Below are 11,975 nucleotides of genomic sequence, written 5' to 3'. Positions count from 1 at the left end.
GTTCACAATACACTGTTGTGGCAATATAGAAATGAATTTGTCTAAATCATTTGGCTTTTCTAAATTATAGTAAATGAATATACTGAATGAATACTTCAACTTAAGGAAATGCTCTTAAAGATATATTAATGTAGGCACTTCAGCGGAGAATTGAAAACAAAACAAATAATTCAGGTAAAATTAAAGTACACTCAGTTGTATCCAGTTTCCTCTTGTAAATCTCTCTTTTTCATTTGAGTGGACAGTCACTGGAGAATATCTGACTTGGGGCTAAGGAAATCTAAGCCTTCTTGGCCACACTGTATTCTCTTATGTCGTTTAATAAAGACACCAGTTGGGTTGCTGAAAAAATAGTGGGAAAAATCAATGCCTCACATCCAAAGGGCAGCTCTTGAAAATATGTGGATTGTTGTAGTCATTTTGCTCTTCTGGCCTCAGAAGTTCTAATCTTAACCTTAGCCCCTCATGCAGAGAGACTTTTTAAACCAATTCGCACATTACTCATTATGTGACTGTTGAATAAGAGAAACCCAGCTCTTTTCCTGTGCTTTCAAGCAGTTATCTTCTTCAAAACTTTGTTTGGATTGTTATACCTTAATCTTGCCTGGCAAGGGACTTATGGGAAGGTTGTTATTGTTTGAAAGTTTGGTGCCAGTATCTGCAAAGAAAGAAGAAAGTAAAGAAGGAAAGGTGTGTTTATCAAACATCCCAATAGTGAAGGTGTGTGAAAGCAACTTTTGAAAAAGTGAATCTGTCAGCGTTCAGCCGTATTATTACATTTTATTTTATTCATTGAACATAAATAATTATCAGTGAATCCTTTCTAGATTTTCTAGTTTCCCAAAGTTCCCTGTATTCACATTCTAAGGTGAAAAATGGTATTTTAAGTCACTGCTCTCCACCTTATATTATTTATAATCACTCCTCATGACCTCTTCCTTCAAAGAAACGTGATCCTGAGAAGTGTCCTTTGTTTGTCTTTGTGGAATAAGTGATGGGGATGCATCCTGGAGACCTGTGAGATGTTTAAATTGTGGCCTAATGAAACTAGGATGGAGAGTTCTGGAAAGATCTGGAAAGATGGCTGGTAGAGTGTGGCCAGATGTGGGAGAAGAGACACGTACCGAGAGAGGGAGAGGAAATTTTCAGAGGGAGACAATTAAACAAATAATTCAAAAAGTTTTGTTGTGTGGTGTGGGATGCAAGCCTTTCTCTCCCCCTTTCCTTCACAATCTCTTTGTTAAAGACTGTGTTTTTCATTAGTTTTACTAAGATAGGATTTGCCGTTTTGTTTGGATACTGAGAATGGACCCATGGAAACAGTTACATTTGGGTTATCTCTGACTATCTTTAATGAAGAACATAAATATTGGCCACACTATCTATGCACATGCTATCACCATGCCTTTTTTGTTCTCTGTTCATATATCTAAGTCCTCTTCTTTGAGGTCAATCTCAAATCTCATCTGAAATGTACATTTATTGATAGATTCAAGCCATAATGAACTGTCCCTTCTTTGTGCTCCTTAGGCTCTGATTATTTATAAAAACTCATTTTTGAACTTAGACCCTGTCCAATATGATATATTACTTATTTCATCAGCATATGTTATATCCTCAACACAGTTATAAGCTTTTGTGGGGCTGGGATCATACATTCTGTAATTTTTCTCAGTACTTACACTTACTTTGATAGAAAGCGCATTCATTCATCTAAACATCATTTATTGAGTGTTAATTAAATGTCTCAACTCAGTCAATATTGTTTGAGTGAATGCATGCATGAATGAGGGAGTATGCAATAGGTAGCCTAATGTACCGCCCGATGTGAAAAAACCAAAAGCATAAACACAAAAGCAAGCCGAAAAGTGGCCCAGGACTTTCTGTAAAATATCCTGCTTTTGTTGGATGAGGCCATGAAAATCAAAATGCTCCTGAAAGGTCTTAAGAGCTGACCAAGAATAGTAAACAATTGAAATTCTCTCAGGCTTATTCAACCCTATCACTGGACACATTTATACCTCTCAGGAATGTTATTAAAAGAAGAGATTAATAAAGCTTTTATAGATGAGTTGATAAATCTCTAAACATTTAAATCTTCATTTCCTCCTAGGTTTCTCTAGTTTGGGTTTCCAAAAGATTTCAAGAAACCACAGGATAATTAAAAAATTAGACATTATCTTTCTTACCTTCATGTTTTTTGATGGTAAACACATTTTATTTTCTCCATAGTGCTGCCCAATTTCCACCAGTACAGTTCTTAAGTGAATTTTGCTCTGGATGGTGGGATATATAAGATGTAAATGAATTGTTTGTATATGTTTTAGAATTCTTCTAAAGGGCCTGGCCATGGAAATGCATTGAATCTTACTTAAATAAGTAAAGGAACTTCCTCAGAATTATTATTTTATTCTGGTTAGGATACTCTCTGCCCTGGTTTGTTAAAATTTCCCTCTAGAGTGGTTTTAATTTTGTTTCTGATAGGGTCCTAGGATTTATTGCCACACCCATCCTGCATCTGGTTTTCTTTGAATTCCTCTCCTTGCAGTTTCTGATTCATACAGGGCCTTACAGGTTAGTGACAACCTGGCCATCACAACTCTGGGAAGGACAGGCCTACTTTTCAGAGGTGCTGATGTTTTCTGTACCTGAAGGTTTTCAAGAGATATCAATCTTCCTCACCACCTCCCTTGGCCCTCTTAATGGACTAAGCAGTTCCTCATGAAAGTTCTGTAGGATATCTGTACTAACTTCTCCATATTGTTCCATCCTGAGTCTAAATTCCTGGCCTCAAGGTAATGTTAGATTTCTAGCTCCAGCCCCTATGTACATAAGGCCTATACTAAGGAACAGAACGCATACACATCAGTCTGCTCTTATTTCTCTGGATTTAATTTCTCTGTTACTTTCTGAAACATGCAGGTGCTCCTTTCTTTCTTTTAATCTCAGCTATGTGCTTTTAACATTTTCAAAACTGACCCAGAATTTACATGTGTCTCCAGTAAGAGTACATTAAATTGAGCTTAGTCTGCTCTTCTACTGGCATATTTGAGATCCAAATAATTTGCTACTTAACTGGATTCAGTTACCTGTATATTTCAGGCACCTAAAACTCACCATGTTCCAAATTTCCCCCTTTATAGTTAGTAATTTTCTTGGGAATCTGGATAACATTAGATGGAATAAAGTTAGTGAGTGGCCCAGGATTGCCTGAAATTTTGTTTGTCAGAGTGGCCAGGGAAAGTTAAGCAAAGAAGCAAACCAAATGAAAAACAGAATCACATTATTATGGCTGAGACAAGATTCCATGCAGAACTCTCTGTAGAGCTGGGTTGGGTCATAACTTATGCCAGAGCTCTAGGTGGGGTTGACACCATCTCATGCCAAGCTCTCAGTTCTGGGCTAATGTCATCTCTGGTCCACTCTATGGAGTGGAAACTTTGGAGGAATGGCCAATGTGTTCCACAGTGTAGGAAGAGGGAAATTGTGAACGTTACTTTCTAAATTGTGGAGGAACTAACCACTGTAAATGTGCCTTGAACTATGGTGTTTAATTTGACCAGTCAGATCAATGACTTTCCCCTTGAATGAAATGCTGCTACGTATATGAGCAGAAAAACAAAACTGGTATAAGGAATAGATAGCTAGTGGGAAGCAGCCGCATAGCCCAGGAAGATCAGCTCTGTGCTTTGTGACCACCTAGAGGGGTGACATAGGGCGGGTGGGAGGGAGGGAGTTGCAAGAGGGAAGAGATATGGGGACATATGTATATGTATAACTGATTTACTTTGTTAGAAAGTGGAAACTAACACACCATTGTAAAGCAATTATACTCCAATGAAGATGTTTAAAAAAAAACTAGTGTAAGGAGCTGGAGAGACTGGGAGTCTTATTTTCCCAGCAATTAACTTTTCCTCGACCATGACTTTCCTTTTGAGTCTCCTAGACCTTGGGCATGATAGCAACCCCTTGGGTTGGGTGATGGCAACCCCATCTTCACTAGAACCTCTATAGTTAACTTTGATTTTTCCCACTCCGTCTATCCATCCCATGTATGCAGTCAGACATTTGATCTTGGACTTTTACTGACAAAATATCCTTGAATATAACCATTTCTTTTCACTGCCACTGCTACTGCTTTTGTCACTGCCTTAACTAGAGCTTTAACTTTAAGTTCTTTATATAAATATCTAAATATCTATATATAAATAAAATATACAAATAAATAAAATGTAATATTAATTTTGATGATTTAAAAGTCTTTTCTTGATAAAGACTTTTCCTGATAAATATACACAATATCTTATATAAATATTTGTGTATTATCTGTTCTTTTCTTAGAATTTTAGTCATATGATTCTATCTCTTGGTATGTCTAGAACTTTTTGATTGAATGCTGACTATTTTATTTGGCTTTTAAAATTTTTCTCAGTGGAAATGTTGTTTTGCTTCAAAATATTTTACTCTACCTGGAAGTAGCAAATCTTCAAATTACAATTTGTTAAATGCTTTGAAATATCAATACTATAGGTGTCACAAAATCTAGAAAAATGACATTTGAAAATTAACTACTGCCAGATGTGTCTCTATAAAACTTTTTCCCCACTCTTGTAGCTATATATTCTTTAACTGCCTCCTGTTTTAGAAATAAAATTTTAAGAAATAAACTTTGTAGTTTATAGACATAGATTTCTTTTCACATGGTTGATTAGAGTTTGCTTTTAGTTATTAATAGTTTAGAAAAGTTTATTTCAGCATCACAATTTATTATTGATAATGTCGCATTAATGTTCATTGTTAACTTTGAGAAAACCTCTATGGATTACTTCCTCATAAATATTTACTATTATAAATGCATTACTGATTTCAGTACTGCTATAGGTTTGTGCATTACAGGAATTCTGATAAAATACTCATTCACACCATTCCATTACACACATTATTGATGGGGTATATTCTTTTATTTCTTTCTTTATTTATTTTTGACTGTGTTGTGTCTTCGTTGCTGTGCGCAGGCTTTCTCTAGTTGCAGCGACTGGGGGATACTCTTTGTTGCGGTGTGCAGGCTTCTTATTGTGGTGGCTTCTCTTGTTGCAAAGCACAGGCTCTAGGCACACAAGCTTCAGTAGTTGTGGCTCGCAGGCTCAGTAGTTGTGGCTCACGGGCTCTAGAGCGAAGGCCCCATAGTCGTGGCACACGGTCTTAGTTGTTCCGCGGCATGTGGGATCTTCCCGGACCAGGGCTCGAACCCGTGTCCCCTGCATTGGCAGGTGACTTCCTAACCACTGTGCCATCAGGGAAGCCCCTGGAGTATATTGGGTTTTTTTTTTTTTTGCGGTATGCTGGCCTCTCACTGTTGTGGCCTCTCCCCGTTGTGGGGCACAGGCTCCGGACATGCAGGCTCAGTGGCCATGGCTCACGGGCCTAGCTGCTACGTGGCATATGGGATCTTCCCGGACTGGGGCACGAACCCGTGTCCCCTGCATCGGCAGGCAGACTCTCAACCACTGCACCACCAGGGAAGCCCTGGGGTATATTCTTGACAGAAGGAAATTTCCGTTTTGACTAAGCATTGAAGAAAACTGAATCTTTGACTTATCCTTCACATGCCTGATGATTGAAATAATTTTCCACAGAATAACTTCTGGTTTTATACTTTTCAGTTCTTTTTTTCTTCTTCAAACGCACATGCTTTGAGAGCTGTGAAGTGCAAGACATGGCTATATTGTAAGGTGGTTTTTGTCCTTACGCTTCTGTGTCTTGTGCTAGTTAAGTCAGTAGAGTAGTCAGTAAGAGTACTGGAAGTTATTCCTGTAATGGGATATTATATAGTCAGTTACATATGGTGGTGTCTGAAAATCACATAATAGCCTCACTTAAAACATCTCCTTAGCCAGATTTCAAGAAAGCCTGTGACCAATCCAATATGATCCAACATAGCAGAATATGATAGAAGGAAAATTGACAAAGAAATAGACGCTGGACTTACCTGATGGAAATAAAAATATCTCACTTTTGACAATTTTGCAAAAACCTATAATGACATGAACTAATTTCTAGGGTTCTTCGTAGGACCTAAAAAGGAACCCATAGAGTTGTGGAACAACAATAGAAGCTACTGTGATGAGAAGCCCGGACACCGCAACAAAGAGTAGCCCCCACTCGCCGCAACTAGAGAAAGCCTGCACGCAGCACTGAAGACCCAACGCAGCCAAGATAAAAATAAATAAATAAATAAATAAAAATTTATCTTTTAAAAAGTGATACTCAGGTTTGAGGCATGAGAAATTTGATGAGGAGAAATTAGCTCATGTTTGCAGAACTTTTAAAATATCAAACTCAGTCTCTAAGATTTTAGCATTCTATACAACATCGGTTACTTATTAGTGGTTTGGGAAGGCCAATTTAAAATTTTCTCATCTTACTGTATTGAAATTCACGGCCCTAATGTTCTCCACGTTGACTATATGAATGATGAAGAAAAGTCAATCATGTATTTCATTTCCAACTGGACAGAAAACAATATTTTGAAAAGTGTTTGGCCTACTGACTTTTGATTTCTTCTAAGGCAAATGGATAGGTAATTTTTATTCCCTGATTAGGAGAAAAATGGGGGAAGAGGGCAGGGTTAAGAATTAAGATTTCAAGAGCATGAGAGGTAGATGGCCAACCATAGTTCCTAAGGTTCGGTGCCTGTAACTGTTGCCGCTGCTTAAGCGTGCCAAAGCAGTGGTACGGCTGCTGCGCTCGTGTTTGCTACCACTAGAAACATTCTTGCCAGTAGTGGCGGCAGCGGGACTCAATTACTCCCTTTTTTCACTCTCTCCAGAAGCTCCAGATGGCGTCTTCCGTGGGCAACGTGGCCGACAGCACAGAACCAACGAAACGTATGCTTTCCTTCCAAGGGTTAGCTGAGCTGGCACATCGAGAATATCAGGCAGGAGATTTTGAGACAGCTGAGAGACACTGCATGCAGCTCTGGAGACAAGAGCCAGGCAATACTGGTGTACTTTTATTACTTTCATCTATACACTTCCAGTGTCGAAGGCTGGACAGATCTGCCCACTTTAGTACTCTGGCAATTAAACAGAACCCTCTTCTGGCAGAAGCCTATTCGAATTTGGGGAATGTGTACAAGGAAAGAGGGCAGTTGCAGGAAGCAACTGAGCATTACCGGCATGCATTGCGTCTCAAACCAGATTTCATCGATGGTTATATTAACCTGGCAGCCGCTTTGATAGCAGCAGGCGACATGGAAGGAGCAGTACAAGCTTACGTCTCTGCTCTTCAGTACAATCCTTCTTTGTACTGTGTTCGCAGTGACCTGGGGAACCTGCTCAAAGCCCTGGGTGGCTTAGAAGAAGCCAAGGCATGTTATTTGAAAGCAATTGAGATGCAACCGAACTTTGCAGTAGCTTGGAGTAATCTTGGCTGTGTTTTCAATGCACAAGGGGAGATTTGGCTTGCAATTCATCACTTTGAAAAGGCTGTCACCCTTGACCCCAATTTTCTGGATGCTTATATCAATTTAGGAAATGTCTTCAATGAGGCACGGATTTTTGACAGAGCTGTGGCAGCTTACCTTCGTGCCCTAAGCTTGAGTCCAAATCATGCAGTGGTACATGGCAACCTGGCTTGTGTATACTATGAGCAAGGCCTGATGGATCTCGCAATAGACACCTACAGGCGAGCTATTGAATTGCAACCACATTTCCCTGATGCTTACTGCAACTTAGCCAACGCTCTCAAAGAGAAGGGCAGTGTTGCTGAAGCAGAAGATTGTTATCGTACAGCTCTCCGGCTGTGTCCCACCCATGCAGACTCTCTGAATAACCTAGCCAATATCAAAGGAGAACAGGGAAACAGTGAAGACGCGGTTCACTTGTATCGTAAAGCATTAGAGCTCTGCCCAGACTTTGCTGATGCCCATTCAAATTTAGCAAGTGTATTGAAGCAGCAGGGAAAACTGCACGAAGCTCTGATGCATTATAAGGAGGCTATTCGAATCAGTCCTACCTTTGCTGATGCGTACTGTAATATGGGAAACACTCTATGGGAGATGCAGGATGTTCAGGGAGCCTTAGAGTGTTATACTCGTGCCGTGCAGATCAACCCTGCATTTGCGGATGCCCACAGCAATCTGGCTTCCATTCACCAGGATTCAGGGAATATTCCAGAAGCAATTGCTTCTTATCGCACTGTTCTGAAGCTTCAACCTGATTTTCCTGACGCTTATTGTAATCTGGCTCATTGCCTGCAGGTTGTCTGTGATTGGACAGACTATGATGAGCGAATGAAGAAGTTGGTCAGCATTGTGGCTGACCAGTTGGAGAAGAATAGGTTGCCTTCTGTGCAGCCTCATCATAGTATGCTCTATCCTCTTCCTCATGGCTTCAGGAAGGCTATTGCTGAGAGGCATGGGAACCTCTGCTTGGCTAATATAAGTGCCCTTCATAAACCACCGTATGAACATATAACAGACTTGAAGCTCAGTGATGGTCGACTGCGTGTAGGATACGTGAGTTCTGACTTTGGGAACCATCCTACTTCTCACCTTATGCAGTCTATTCCAGGCATGCACAGTCCTGATAAATTTGAGATATTCTGTTATGCCCTGAGCCCACATGATGGCACAAACTTCCGAGCGAAGGTGATGGCAGAAGCCAATCATTTCACTGATCTTTCTCAGATTCCATGCAATGGGAAAGCAGCTGATCGCATCCATCAAGATGGTATACACATCCTTGTAAATATGAATGGTTATACCAGGGGTGCTCGAAATGAACTCTTTGCTCTCAGGCCAGCTCCTATTCAGGCAATGTGGCTGGGGTACCCTGGGACTAGTGGCGTGCTTTTCATGGATTATATCATCACTGATCAGGAAACGTCACCTGCTGAAGTTGCTGAGCAGTATTCTGAGAAACTGGCTTATATGCCCCATACGTTCTTTATTGGTGATCATGCTAATATGTTCCCTCACCTGAAGAAAAAAGCCGTCATCGATTTTAAGTCCAATGGGCACATTTATGACAATCGGATTGTGCTGAATGGCATCGACCTCCAAGCATTTCTTGATAGTCTATCAGATGTGCAAATAGTCAAGATGAAATGTCCTGATGGAGAAGACAACGCAGACAGCAGTAATACAGCTCTTAATATGCCTGTCATTCCTATGAATACTGTTGCAGAAGCAGTTATTGAAATGATTAACAGAGGACAAATTCAGATTACAATGAATGGATTCAGTATTAGCAATGGCCTGGCAATTACCCTGATCAACAATAAGGCTGCCACTGGAGAGGAGGTTCCCCGTACCATTATTGTAACCACACGTTCTCAGTACGGGTTACCGGAAGATGCCATTGTGTACTGTAACTTTAATCAGTTATACAAAATTGACCCATCTACTTTGCAGATGTGGGCAAATATTCTGAAGCGTGTTCCCAATAGTGTACTGTGGCTGTTGCGTTTTCCAGCAGCAGGAGAAGCTAATATTCAACAGTACGCACAAAATATGGGCCTTCCCCCAAACCGTATCATTTTTTCCCCTGTTGCTCCTAAAGAGGAACATGTTCGGAGAGGCCAGCTGGCTGATGTCTGCTTGGACACTCCACTCTGTAATGGCCACACCACAGGGATGGATGTCCTTTGGGCAGGGACCCCCATGGTGACTATGCCAGGAGAGACTCTTGCTTCCCGAGTTGCAGGTTCCCAGCTCACTTGTTTAGGCTGTCTTGAGCTGATTGCTAAAAATCGGCAAGAATATGAAGAGATAGCTGTGAAACTGGGAACTGATCTCGAATACCTGAAGAAAATTCGTGGCAAAGTCTGGAAGCAGAGAACATCTAGCCCTCTGTTCAACACCAAACAATATACAATGGAACTAGAGCGGCTCTACCTACAGATGTGGGAGCATTATGCAGCTGGCAACAAACCTGATCACATGATTAAGCCGGTTGAAGTCACTGAGTCGGCCTAAATAATGACTGTGTGCCCAGGAGAATTACCCCTGTAGCTGAGCCTCAACCTTCTGGGGGAAAGGGAACTACTTTTTCAATATCATGGTGCAGATGGGTGACAGACAATGATAAGAAATAGCACAGCCAGACTTGCTTCCTGCATGATCACGATAGGGAGAAACCCAAGAGATGCGAAACTGCTGTTGCACAAGGAGTCTCCATCGAATTTTGCAGCAGCCAGGTGTCTGGAAGGTCTGGAAGGTAAGTCTGGAAGGTAAGTCTGGAAGGTCTGATCTCCCTTGGTCTTCCAGGGGATGGATGGTTAATGTGGAAGGGAGATAGAGATTGCCCGGCCGTTTTGTGATTATCACGGATTGATTGAGTCTTCTGAATTAATTTTTTTCTTTATATTTTGGGTATTGGAGCTTTTAAAAATGTTTGGTTTCAGGTATTTTTATTCATGTGAAGTGTATATGATTCTCTTGAGATAAGGTTTTAAGCTAAAATATTCCTTGTTTTAGTTTCTGAACTCTACCGATAAATGGGGACTTTGCTGGTGTAGTCTTTTTATAGGTTTTATAAACCACTTGAGCCTCTATCAGTCACTTTAGTGTCTGACATAACGTTTGGAACTCTCAGTGCTTTGTTGGTCTGTAGATGATGGCTTCAATTCTTTTTCTGGTCCGTTTCCTTCTTCCCTTCCCCCCACTTTAAAAATTCTCCTGTAACTTGGCTAACAAAATACCAAGTGTGATTCAAAACCTCCCAGAGTGTTTCTCTTCAACACATCATCTGGTGCCAAATGAAGATTGTTAGGAGTGCTTATTAATTATGAAGGGCACAGTTGTGGTACTGTCACTGACGATAATAATAATGGATTTTTGGCCTAGAGTTTTGACCTATTTCACCAGTGTTTTACCATTGACTGCCCCTCTATGCTGCTTCCAAAAGTGAGAGTGTGTGATAAGATTTTTACTTTCATTTCTAAAGTTTGTTTTTTTTAGGTGAGTCCTGTTTTTCCTTTTTCTTTCAGCAGAAATGAAATCCCAGGTAAGTATAAGTATTCAAATATTTGATCAGTAAGTCACAGTTATCTCCAGTACATTAAATAACTTTCATCAAAAAACATGTTATAGGTGAAAAGCTCTGAAGGACCAGCTATGTATATGATAATTATGTTTCAGGCCTTCTAGGGTATTATATATAATAACTTGTCTTCTGGTCGTGGTCTTGAAGTCTTTATGGATTCAGCCTCAGTAGTAGCGAACTGCACTGCTACTTGGTTTGGAGTACAAATTAGACTTTAGCCCTCCTGGAGGTTGAGTTTTTGGTATTGAAAACCATAGGAATGAAATTATTGTATTTCATCAAAGGATCGAGGGCTTGAGGCTTAAACAAGCCAACATATGTGTGGGAAGCAGTCAGCCTTGAGAGCAGGCTACGGACATGCCAGGCATGCCGCCGCTGCTCGAAGGGACTGTCCCTACTTGTTCCCCTCCTTGTTCCATTCCACGGGAGATAAATCACCAGGGCCCAGAAATCAGAAAGAATGTAAAATGAGACAAGCCAATCTGTCTCCACCCTGCACGTGCAGGTTATTTTGGATGATTCTGGGTTTATGGGTTTTCTCCCAGGGAAGTTATCCTTGAGCCGAGACAGTCATTAGATGATGTAAACCACCGTCTGGCAACCTTCCCTTTTCTAGTCGATATAATCTGCAACTGTAGCATAATAAAACTTGCCTTGCAACCGTCAGTTGTCTTGGTCCTTCTGACCCCATTTGTCGGTGCTACTTCAGTTCCTTACCCCGTCCCTTCTGACCCTGGGCGGTGAAATCCTCTTTCTGAGGCTGGTCCGCGGCAAGTGGCGCCTGAACAGGGACCTGAAGCGTGAAGCCAATGAAAAGAAAAAGAAAGTGCAGGTAAGAGAACCCTTATGCAAAATATGTGTGGACACGAGTAAAAGTGAAACTAACAGAGGCATAAGGCAACAGTCAGAAGTAAAATAAGATGGGGC

The 11,975-nt window shown here is 40.8% G+C and overlaps 1 protein-coding gene across 1 annotated transcript; it reads left to right on the top strand.

Moving 5' to 3' along the window:
• Nucleotides 1-6,720: 6,720 nt before the first annotated feature.
• On the top strand, nt 6,721-10,103 carry LOC308611287 (UDP-N-acetylglucosamine--peptide N-acetylglucosaminyltransferase 110 kDa subunit-like). Its single transcript, XM_081260128.1, has one exon. It carries the CDS (start codon nt 6,839-6,841, stop codon nt 9,977-9,979), a length of 3,141 nt encoding a protein of 1,046 aa, XP_081116254.1. The 5' UTR covers nt 6,721-6,838; the 3' UTR covers nt 9,980-10,103.
• The last annotated feature ends 1,872 nt before the right edge of the window (nt 10,104-11,975 follow it).

The sequence above is a fragment of the Mesoplodon bidens genome, assembly GCF_964165515.1.
Source record: "Mesoplodon bidens genome assembly, contig: HAP1_SCAFFOLD_490, whole genome shotgun sequence".
NCBI classification, from domain to species: Eukaryota; Metazoa; Chordata; class Mammalia; order Artiodactyla; family Ziphiidae; genus Mesoplodon; species Mesoplodon bidens.
This window is presented reverse-complemented; position numbering and strand designations above follow the sequence as displayed.

Excerpts from the sequence above, each read along its gene's own strand:
- LOC308611287 (XM_081260128.1), top strand. The coding sequence starts at position 6,839 with ATGGCGTCTTCCGTGGGCAACGTGGCCGACAGCACAGAACCAACGAAA.